A 12,438-nucleotide genomic window follows, 5' to 3' on the forward strand; every position below is an offset into this window, starting at 1 on the left:
TCAAGCTAACATATAATGTCACAAAAACCAAAACCACAGCTAAATGCAGCACTAACCTTGATGAGCTTTATCAGATGACACTCCTAGGACATTATGTTATACAATACATGCATGTTTTGTTCAATCAAGTTAATATTTATATCAACAACGAGCTTTTTACATTAGCATGTGACGTTCAGAACTAGCATACCCACCGAACACTTCCGGTGAATTTACTAAATTACTCACGATAAACGTTCACAAAAAACATAACAATTATTTTAAGAATTACAGATACAGAACTCCTTTATGCAATCGCGGTGTCCGATTTTAAAATAGCTTTTCGGTGAAAGCACATTTTGCAATATTCTGAGTAGATAGCCTGGCCATCATGGCTAGCTATTTTGACACCCACCAAGTTTGGCACTCACCAAACTCAGATTTACTATAAGAAAAATTGGATTACCTTTGCTGTTCTTCGTCAGAATGCACTCCCAGGACTTCTAGTTTACACCCAATGTTGTTTTGGTTCCAAATAATCCATAGTTATATCCAAATAGCTGCGTTTTATTCGTGCGTTCAAGACACTATCCGAAGGGTGACGCGCCGGAGCGTATCGTGACAAAAAAATTCAAAATATTCCATTACCGTACTTCGAAGCATGTCAAACGCTTTTTAAAATAATTTTTTTATGCGATAATATTCCGAACGGGAGATGTCGTTTTCGTTCAAATACTGAAAATGGAAAATGGACTCTTCACGTGCACGCACGCACCCGTTTCATTGTTCTCAGATCAACCACTATCCAAATGCGCTACGGTTTTTTAGCCAGGGACTGCAGAGTCATCATTCCCCATTCTGGCGCCTTCTGAGAGCCTATGGGAGCCTTAGAAAATGTCACGTTACAGCAGAGATCCTCTATTTTCCATAAAGAGGCTATAGAAGGCCAAGAAATGGTCAGAGGGCACTTCCTGTATGCAATCTTCTCAGGTTTTGGACTGTCTTATGAGTTCTGTTATACTCACAGACACCATTCAAACTGTTTTAGAAACTTTAGGGTGTTTTCTATCCAAATCAAACAATTACATGCATATTCTAGTTTCTGGGCAGGAGTAATAACCAGATTAAATCAGGTACGTTTTTTATCCGGCCGTGAAAATACTGCCCCCTATCCTAAACAGGTTAACTGACTTGCCTAGTTAAATATAGGTTAAATCAATAAATATATATATAATAATTGTAACTATCTGAAAAGTCCAGGCCTCTCTGTAGGCTCAGTCGTCTCAGCCTATTACCTTATTTACCAACGCTCTGTAGTCTTCTAGCTACTTGTTCGTACGTGGTTTCAACTCTCATCAATGTCTTCATCTAATCTTTGTTTTCATTCAGTATACTGTATAACACATGTTGTTCAATCTGTTCAGGTAGTAACTGTTCTTCTTCCCTGTCTCAGCCTCCCTATTCAGAGATCATAGATGAGTGTACCAAGTTCCTCTGTGTGAGCGGCCAGCTGGTCCGATTCAACATGTCCCAGAACTGTCTGTATAACTCCACCCCTCCTAACTGCGGCCTGCTCGGCTTCGCCATCCTGGTCAACGGGGACAAGTGCTGCCCGCAGTGGGACTGCCCATGTGAGGACAACTGCTAGCCGACACACATTCACAGTAGCAGACATGCACACCAGTGGAGGCTGGTGGGAGGAGCTGTAGGAGGATGGGCTCATTGTATTGGCTGGAATGGAATAAAAAGGAAGGGAGTGAAACATGTTGTTTCCACATGTTGTTTCCACATGTATGATGTGTTTGATACCGTTCCATTTATTTCACTCCAGCCATTACAATGAGCCCGTCCTCCTATAGCTCCACCCACCAGCCTCCACTGACGCGCACACACACACACACACACACACACACACATACATACACACACACACACACACACACACACAGACAGACAGACAGACAGACAGACAGACAGACAGACAGACAGACAGACAGACCCGACCCGACCCGACCCGACCCGTCAGGCGTTTCTCAGTCATAATGACCTGTTTCTTGCTGGTGTTGTCCTGTCTCCTCCAGGTCGCTGCTCAGTGTTCCCCGACCTGAACGTGATCACGTTTGATGGTAACAGCGTGGCCATCTACAAGGCTACCTCCTACATTGTGACCCAGCTGCCCAGCGAGACCGTCAGCATCGTGGTCCAGGAATGCCCGGCTGACTCAGACACGGTGAGGATGAGGGTACATTAGGTAATTGTAATGCTGGTGCCCCCAAAATGGCCGCCTCAGAGAAAGTGAGGCCAAGAAGCTGTATACTTTACAGTAGGTAACTGTAACACCGGTGTCCCCAAAATGGCCGCCTCAGACACAGTGAGGCCATATACTGTAGTTACAGTACCTTTGCAGAAAGTATTTCAGTGGCGATAATCAATAAATATGGTGATAAAAGACATCCTTGTCTTACACCCCTATATAATGTAAAATTCTCAGGAAATGATCATTATTCATTCACATTTCGAGTAGTTGTATATGACTTTAATCCCTTTTATTAGAGATTCTTAGCCTTTGTAAATAAAATAAAAAGTAATATGGAATATTTATTTTTCTGTTTCCATCCAAAGCTGCTGTGGAATTTCACCAACCTGTGTCTAGTGGTTTTGAACATTACCCACAAGTCCAACCACTTGGTCATCAACAGACTGCAGAGGAGGGTCAGTCTGTTACTTCGTCTCTTCTATATCTCTTCCTATCTCTTCTTCATCTCTTCCTATCTCTTCTTCAGCTCTTCCTCTCTTCTTCATCTCTTCCTATCTCTTCCCATCTCTTTTTCCTCTCTTCCTGTCTCTTCTTCATCTCTTCCTATCTCTTCTTAATGATCTTCCTATCGCTTCATCTCTTCTTCATCTCTTTCTATCTCTTCTTCATCTCTTCTTCATCTCTCCATCTCTTCCTTCCTCTCAGTCTAACTAGCCCTTTATTCACCAATTTAACTACGGACAGAAAAATACAATCAAAGTCAATGTCAAGTAGAAAGAGTTTATCTTAGACCTAAAAAGTGATGAGATGTTAATTAACTTTCCATACACACAGTAGTATTTGTAGACCTATCTATATTAGGAAATACAGTACCCCTCAACATATAGGATTTTGACATATCTTTTCTCTCTGTCAGCTGTATGTGAACTCGAGGTACGCCACCCCGAGGTTCAAAAAGTTTGGCTTTGAGATCCTGGACACCGGCAACATGTATTTGATCCGTACACCAGCGGGCCTGAAGCTGCAGTGGTTCCACAGCACGGGCATGTTGGTCATCGAGACAGAGAGCTACAACAGCAAACTGCCCACCATGGGCCTCTGTGGTATGTTGTGTAGTTAGAATTTATGAGGACACTGGTATGTGGTTTACCAGGACACTGGTATGTGGTTTACCAGAACAATGGTTTGTGGTTTACCAGAACAATGGCATGTGGTTTACCAGGACACTGGTATGTGGTTTACCAGAACAATGGCATGTGGTTTACCAGAACAATGGCATGTGGTTTACCAGGACACTGGCATGTGGTTTACCAGGACAATGGCATCCATTTGAAGTGGAGTGGTATGGAGGGTGGTTGTAGTGTGCTTCCCAAGGGGTACACTATTCCCTATTTATACCACTCCTTTTGCCCCGGCCCTGGGGTCAAAGGTAATGCACTAGGGATAGGGTGCCATTTGGGATGTACGATAGGACCTCACCTGCTACAACCATTCAGGTTGAGTAGGTGCCATAGATTGAGAAGGGGCCATAGATTGAGTAGGGGCCACAGATTGAGTAGGGGCCATAGATTGAGTAAGGGCCACAGATTGAGTAGGGGCCATAGATTGAGAAGGGGCCATAGATTGAATAGGGGCCATAGATTGAGAAGGGGCCATAGATTGTGTAGGGGCCATAGATTGAGTAGGGGCCACAGATTGAGTAGGGGCCATAGATTGAGTAAGGGCCACATATTGAGTAGGGGCCATAGATTGAGTAGGGGCCATAGATTGAGTAAGGGCCACATATTGAGTAGGGGCCATAGATTGAGTAAGGGCCACATATTGAGTAGGGGCCATAGATGGAGTAGGGGCCATAGATTGAGTAAGGGCCACATATTGAGTAGGGGCCACATATTGAGTAGGGGCCATAGATTGAGTAGGGGCCATAGATTGAGTAAGGGCCACATATTAAGTAGGGTCCCTGAGATGTTGTGCATGTTTCGTAGGTGAACGTGCCATTCCTGAAATAATAACGCTGTTTCATCTTCTGGCTCCCCGCTCACTATCCCTCCCTTCTTGCATTCTGGCCATGGCCTTGCCCCCGACGCATGCTCTCTCTCACTCTTTCTCTCTCGCCTCTCCCCCTCTGTTCCCCTCTACCGATCACCTCTCCCTCCCTCTCTTACTGCATCTCTCTCTCTCTTTTTCTCTCCTTGTGTCTCTCCCTACTTCCCCCCTAGGCTGCTGTGATGGTAACCCGGCCAACGACCTGATGCTGTCCAATGGGACGACAGTAGGGGAGAGCGAGGACCCAGCGTTGTTCATCGACAGCTGGCAGGTCCCCAACACCACTAGTTACTTCAGCCACAGCCGGCGCAGAGAAGTCAACTGTTCCACCAGCGACTGTTCCCAGTGTATGACCATGCTCCGAAACACCTCCTTCAGCCCCTGCCATGCTTTTGTAGGTTCACTGCTTCTCTCTCTCTCTCCCTCATCATACAGTACCCTCCCATCCCAATACAGTACTGTAGATGTGTTTAAACATAAAACAGATGATTGAAAAAAAATGTTATGTTTTATTTCTTCTAATGTACCATAGGTTCCTCCCAGTACGTTCTGTGAGGTGTGGGTACGTGATGCGGAGTACGTCAACAACCCGTGTGTAGCGCTGGCTGCCTACGTGGCGTCTTGTCACAAGTTCAACGTCTGCATGGAGTGGAGGAGCCCAGACTACTGTCGTAAGGACTGCCTTTATTCTACTGCACTAACTGTCAACATGGCTTCCAAAGCACAGTCAGACACATAAAGCCATACACTTACAGTATAATGTTTTAATGTCAGTCAATACACTATAAGGTTTTAATGTCAGTCAATACATAATGTTTTCATTATAATTATAGGCAAGTCAGTTAAGAACAAATTCTTATTTACAATGACGGCATACCAGGGAACAGTGGGTTAACTGCCTTGTTCAGGGGCCATAGATTGAGAAGATTTTTACCTTGTCAACTTGGGGATTCGACCCAGCAACCTTTTGGTTACTGGCCCAATGCTCTAACCACTAGGCTACCTGCCACCCCACTTACAGTATAACGTTTTCATGTCAGTCAATACACTTACAGTATAAGGTTTTAATGTCAGTCAATGTCATTGTGTAAAACAAAAGATAAAGTTGTGCATTATGGACATAAGAATATTGAATCAAGCTCTGCCGCCTGTCGTGGTTCTGATAACGTTTATGAACAGTTTAAAACAGTGTTGTCTCACCTCTCTCCTCTCCCAGCCTTCATGTGTCCAGACCAGCTGCGTTACCAGGCCTGTCTGCCTACCTGTACAGCCCAGTCCTGCTCCAACCATGACTTTGACCACGACCCTGAGCAGTGTACAGGCCTGACAGAGGGATGTGTCTGTCCTGAGGGCACTCTGCTCCATCGACCCTACTCTGCCCTCTGCATCCCCCCTGAGAAGTGTGGTAAGCCTTCACTGATCAACCTCCGCCATCACACAGACAATCAAATGAACACTGGTCATCATTCATATGATACAAAACACCCGGTCTGGTCTGGTCTTTAGTGGAATACACGTAAGTCACACTGAGTAAGAACATCTGAGTAATGCATCTTACACTTCAATACATTTCTATCTGTGTGTGTGTCTCCCAGCCTGTACGGACAGTTCGGGTGTACCCCGTGCTCCTGGCGAGGTGTGGAAGGCGTCTAAAGATGGCTGCTGTATGTATCTCTGTGACAACGACAGTATCGTTCCCGTGGAGTATAACTGTTCTGCCGTGCCTCAGCCGCTCTGCCGCAGGGCCGGGGAAGTGGTCATCAGTCTGGCAGATGACACCTCCTGCTGCCCACAGAAAGCCTGCGGTAAGAAACTGGCACATTGCTATAGTACACTGTACAATTCAAGTTAGGTTAACCTAAAACATAGTTGGTGTCACGTCCTGACCAGTATAAGGGGTTATTTGTTATTGTAGTTTGGTCAGGGCGTGGCAGGGGTGTGTTTGGTTTGTGTTGTTGGGATTTTGGGGTTAGTTGTATGGTCCTTATTTTTATATTTCTACGTTCCCTTCTAGGTGTTGTATTTCTTTGTTTTGGCATGGTTCTCAATCAGGGACAGCTGTACATCGTTGTCACTGATTGGGAGTCATACTTAGGTAGCCCTTTTCTCCACTGGTTTGTGGGAAGTTGCTTTTGCACTGCTGTGTGTAGCCTGCAAGACTGGTTAGCTGTCGTGCGGTTTTTCTTGTTTTGTGTTCGCTTGAATAAAGTTTAAGATGTTCACGAGACCCGCTGCGCCTTGGTCCACTACCTTTGACGACGGCCGTTACAGTTGGTTAAACCAAATAAATTAAACCAGTGGTGGAAAAAGTACTCGATTTAAATACTTGAGTTAAAGTAAAGATACCTTAAAGAAAAAAAAGAGTCACCCAGTAAAATACTACTTGAGTAAAAGTCTAAAAGTATTTGGTTTTAAATATACTTAAATATCAAAAATAAATGTATTTGCTAAAATATACTTAAGTATCAAAAGTAAAAGCACGAATAATAAAAAAAAATCCTTATATTAAGCAAACCAGATGGCACAATTTTCATGTTTTTTTGTTATTGACGATTAGCCAGTCACACTCTAACACTCAGACATCATTTAAAAACAAAGCATTTGTGTTTAGTGAGTCCATCAGATCAGAGGCAGTAGACATGACCAGGGAAGTTCTCTTGATAGGTGTGCGAATTGAACCATTTTCTGTCCTGCTAAGCATTAAAAATATAATGAATGCTTTTGGGTGTCAGGGAAAATGTAAATAAAAAGTACATCATTTTCCATAGGAAAGTATTTTTTAAATATAACTAGGCTAGTCAGTTAAGAACAAATTCTTATTTATAATGACAGCCTACCCCGGCCAAACCTGGATCAATTGTGCACCGCCCTATGGGACTGACAATTACGGCCGGTTGTGATACAGCCTGGATTTGAACCAGGGTGTCTATAGTGACGCCTCTACCACTGAGATGCAGTGCCTTAGACTGCTGCGCCACTCGGGAGCCCAAGTAAAAATAAAAAGTGAAGTAAAGTGCAGATACCGCAAAAAAACCGACTTAAGTAGTACTTTAAAGTATTTTTACTTAAGTACTTTACACCAATGACTTGAACCAGCTTAGCAAAGTCAACTGCTGTCCTATGAAAGCCTGCAGTAAGACACTGAGTTAAAACCGTATCTTACGGCAAAAACAAACTTCTGGATATCAGGACAGCGATCACTCACCTCGGATTAGACAAAGATTTTTTCTTCAACAAGCAGGACGCACAGGACATTCTCCGAACACCCGACTAGGCCAACATCCCAGTTATTAGCAAGAGGAAGAGAAGAAGGTAAACCAAAATAAACACGTACACAACAAAAACACAACGACTAATAACAGGCCGGTAAGGCACAAAGCTATACACAGCACAATCTCCCACAAAATACTAATACAAACACATACCTATTTATAGGACCCTCAATCAGAGGCAACTAGAAAACACCTGCCTCCAATTGAGAGTCCAATCCCCAATAAACTAAACATAGAAATATAAAGAACTAGACTAAACATAGAAATACATTAACATAGACCAGTGCCCAAAACCCGGAATAATAAATCAAATACACCACTAAACACACAACCACCCCGAACCACATAAAACAAATACCCTCTGCCATGTCCTGACCAACCTGTAATAACAAAATAACTCCTATTACTGGTCAGGACGTGACACACAGGTACAGAGGACACAGAGCGGGGTGCCTCGTTAGGACCCGCAGAAGGCGAGTGGGAAACCTGCCGTTACCGTCAATATTACTTGCCAACGTGCAATCATTGGATAATAAATTAGACGAGATACGATCACGAATATCCTACCAACGGGACATCAAAAACTGTAATATCTTACATTTCACGGAATCGTTGCTGAATGATAACATGGATATTCAGCTCGTGGGATATACGCTGCACCGGCAAGATAGAGCAGCACACTCTGGTAAGACAAGGGGGGGGGGAGGTCTGTGCATATTTGTCAACAACAGCTGGGGCACGAAAATCTAAGGAAGTCTCTAGATTTTGCTCGCCTGAAGTAGAGTATCTTGTGATGAATTGCAGACCACACTACTTGTCTAGAGTTTTCAGCTATACTGTTTATTTACCACCACAGACGGATGCTGGCACTAAGACCACACTCAGTCAGCTGTATAAGGAAATAAGTAAACAGGAAACCGCTCACCCAGAGGCGGCGCTCCTAGTGGCCGGAGACTTTAATGCAGGGAAACTTAAATCAGTTCTACCTAATTTCTATCAACATGTTAAATATGCAACCAGAGAGAACAAAATTCTAAATCACCGGTACTCCACACACAGAGAGGCGTACAAAGCTCTCCCTCGCCCTCCATTTGGTAAATCTGACCACAACTCTTTCCTCCTGATTCCTGCTTACAAGAAAAAATTTAAGCAGGAAGCACCAGTGACTCGGTCTATAAAAAAATGGTTAGATGAAGCAGATGCTAAACTACAGGACTGTTTTGCTATCACAAACTGGAACATGTTCCGGGATTCTTCCGATGGCATTGAGGAGTACACCACATCAGTCACTGGCTTTATCAATAAGTGCATCGAGGACGTCGTCCCCACAGTGACTGTACGTACATACCCCAACCAGAAGCCATGGATTACAGGCAACATTCGCACTGAGCTAAAGGGTAAAGCTGCCGCTTTCAAGAAGCGGGACTCTAACCCGGAAGCTTAAAAGATATCTCGCTATGCCCTCCGACAAACCATCAAACAGGCAAAGCGTCAATATAGGGCTAAGATTGAATCGTACTATACCAGCTCTGATGCTCGTCTTATGTGGCAGGGCTTGCAAACTATTACAGACTACAAAGGGAAGCACAGCCGCGAGCTGCCCAGTGACACAAGCCTACCAGACGAGCTAAATCACTTCTATGCTCACTTCGAGGCAAGCAACACTGAGGCATGCATGAGAGCATCAGCTGTTGCGGACGACTGTGTGATCACGCTCTCCGTAGCCGACGTGAGTAAGACCTTTAAACAGGTCAACATTCACAAAGCTGCAGGGCCAGACGGATTACCAGGACATGTGCTCCGGGCATGTGCTGACCAACTGGCAGGTGTCTTCACTGACATTTTCAACGTGTCCCTGATTGAGTCTGTAATACCAACATGTTTCAAGCAGACCACCATAGTCCCTGTGCCCAAGAACACAAAGGCAACCTGCTTAAATGACTACAGACCCGTAGCACTCACGGCCGTAGCCATGAAGTGTTTTGAAAGGCTGATAAGGACTCACATCGACACCATTATCCCAGAAGTCCTAGATCCACTCCAATTTGCACACCGCCCAAGTAGATCCACAGATGATGCAATCTCTACTCCACACTGCCCTTTCCCACCTGGAGAAAAGGAACACCTATGTGAGAATGCCATTCATTGACTACAGCTCAGCATTCAATACCATAGTACCCTCAAAGCTCTTCACTAAGCTAAGGATCCTGGGACTAAACACCTCCCTCTGCAACTGGATCCTGGACTTCCTGATGGGCCGACCCTGGTGGTGAGGGTAGGTAGCAACACATCTGCCACGCTGATCCTCAACACTGGAGCTCCCCAGGGGTCCGTGCTCAGTCCCCTCCTGTACTCCCTGTTCACCCACGACTGCATGGCCAGGCACGACTCCAACACCATCATTAAGTTTGCAGACGACACAACAGTGGTAGGCCTGATCACTGACAATGATGAGACAGCCTACAGGGAGGAGGTCAGAGACCTGGCCGGGTGGTGCCAGAATAACAACCTATCCCTCAACGTAACCAAGACTAGGGAGATGATTGTGGACATCGGGAAAAGAGAACCAAGCATGCCCCCATTCTCATCGACGGGGCTGTAGTGGAGCAGGTTGAGAGCTTCAAGTTCCTTGGTGTCCACATCACCAACAAACTAGAATGGTCCAAACACACCAAGACAGTCGTGAAGAGGGCATGACAAAGCCTATTCCCGGTCAGGAAAATAAAAAGATTTGGAAGGGTCCTCAGATCCTCAAAAGGTTCTACAGCTGCAACATCGAGAGCATCCTGACTGGTTGCGTCACTGCCTGGTACGGCAATTGCTTGGCCTCCGACCGCAAGGCACTACAGAGGGTAGTGCGTACGGCCCAGTACACCACTGGGGCTAAGTTGCCTGCCATCCAGGACCTCTACACCAGGCGGTGTGAGAGGAAGGCCCTAAAAATTGTCCAAGACCCCAGCCAACCCAGTCATAGACTGTTGTCCCTACTACCGCATGACAAGCGGTACCGGAGTGCCAAGTCTAGGACAAAAAGGCTATACATTCATGTACATACTACCTCAATTGGCCCGACCAACCAGTGCCCCCACACACTGGCTAACCGGGATATCTGCATTGTGTTCCGTTGCCTGCCAACCCCTCTTTTACTCTACTGCCACTCTCTGTTCATCATATATGCATAGTCACTTTAACCACAACTACATGTACATACTACCTCAATCAGCCCGACTAACCGGTGCCTGTATGTAGCCTCGCTACTGTATATAGCCTCGCTACTGTTATTTTTCACTGTCTTTTTACTGTTGTTTTATTTATTTACTTACCTATTGTTCACCTAATACATTTTTTGCACTGTTGATTAGAGTAAGTAAGCATTTCACTGTAAGGTTGTATTCGGCGCACGTGACAAATAAACTTTGATTTGATTTGTAACAAGTTGACCTCTACTAAAAAATGATGAATCTGATGCCCCTGAAAACAATTGTGAAGGAACTTTAAAGAGTTCAGAGCTCAACTCAATGTCAACAGGAACTTGAGTTCCACTTTAAAAATTTAGGAATGATGTTTAGGTGGCCATGATGTAATGTGATTGGTTTGTATTAATCTGATGGTGTCTGTCTGTCTGTCTGTCTGTCTGTCTGTCTGTCTGTCTGTCTGTCTGTCTGTCTGTCTGTCTGTCTGTCTGTCTGTCTGTCTGTCTGTCTGTCTGTCTGTCTGTCTGTCTGTCTGTCTGTCTGTCTGTCTGTCTGTCTGTCTGTCATCCAGTTTGTAACCAGACCCTGTGTGACATCTTCCCCCCGGAGTGTCAGTATGGAGAGAAGCTGGTGTCTTATTTCAGAGAGGACTCCTGCTGTCCAGACTACGTCTGTGGTGAGGGAGCCTCTCTTCTGTATAATCACCACCACTAGGCCATATGATGATACTATGCTATATGATGATACCAGGCTATAAGATGATACCAGGCTCTATGATGATACCAGGCTATATGATGATACTTGGCTATATGATGATACTATTCTATATGATGATACCAGGCTATATGATGATACTTGGCTATATGATGATACCAGGCTCTATGATGATACTATTCTATATGATGATACTATTCTATATGATGATACCAGGCTATATGATGATACTAGGCTATATGATGATACTATGCTATATGATGATACCAGGCTATATGATGATACCAGGCTATATGATGATACCAGGCTATATGATGATACTATTCTATACGATGATACTATTCTATATGACGATACCAGGCTATATGATGATACCAGGCTATATGATGATACCAGGCTATATGATGATACCAGGCTATATGATGATACCAGGATATATGATGATGCTATTCTATATGATGATACTATGCTATATGATGATACCAGGCTATATGATGATACCAGGCTATATGATGATACCAGGCTATATGATGATACCAGGCTATATGATGATACCAGGCTATATGATGATACCAGGCCATTGAGATAGATATGTTTAAAATATGTGTTGTGTGTATTTCTGTGTGTGTGTGTGTGTGTGTGTGTGTGTGTGTGTGTGTGTGTGTGTGTATTTCTGTGTGTGTGTGTGTGTGTGTGTGTGTGTGTGTGTGTGTGTGTGTGTGTGTGTGTGTGTGTGTGTGTGTGTGTTGTGTACAGAGTGTGACCCAGAGCGCTGTGAGTCAGACGTCCCAGCCTGTAGAGAGGACCAGACCCTCATCGCCACCAGGGCTGATGGCAGCTGCTGCCTGGCACACATCTGTAGTGAGTCAACCACAACCATGACCACAATATAACCCCAACACAACCACACCACAACCACAACCATGACAGACCTGCACCATCCCACAACATAACCACAACCATGACAACCATGGGC

At 44.6% G+C, this 12,438-nt stretch overlaps 1 protein-coding gene across 1 annotated transcript in view; it reads left to right on the forward strand.

Moving 5' to 3' along the window:
• The window catches only part of LOC106592279 (otogelin), a 37,972-nt gene that overhangs the window by 14,427 nt on the left and 11,107 nt on the right, over window positions 1–12,438 (forward strand). Inside the window, exons 8-15 of the mRNA XM_082969905.1 lie at window positions 1,433–1,610; window positions 2,061–2,209; window positions 3,153–3,339; window positions 4,456–4,676; window positions 4,815–4,953; window positions 5,499–5,687; window positions 5,878–6,087; window positions 11,320–11,424. Of these exons, the coding sequence (XP_082826031.1) occupies window positions 1,433–1,610; window positions 2,061–2,209; window positions 3,153–3,339; window positions 4,456–4,676; window positions 4,815–4,953; window positions 5,499–5,687; window positions 5,878–6,087; window positions 11,320–11,424 (1,378 nt within the window). The remainder of the gene's footprint in view (window positions 1–1,432; window positions 1,611–2,060; window positions 2,210–3,152; window positions 3,340–4,455; window positions 4,677–4,814; window positions 4,954–5,498; window positions 5,688–5,877; window positions 6,088–11,319; window positions 11,425–12,438) is intronic.

This window comes from Salmo salar, chromosome 26 (assembly GCF_965601325.2).
Source record: "Salmo salar chromosome 26, fSalSal1, whole genome shotgun sequence".
NCBI classification, from domain to species: Eukaryota; Metazoa; Chordata; class Actinopteri; order Salmoniformes; family Salmonidae; genus Salmo; species Salmo salar.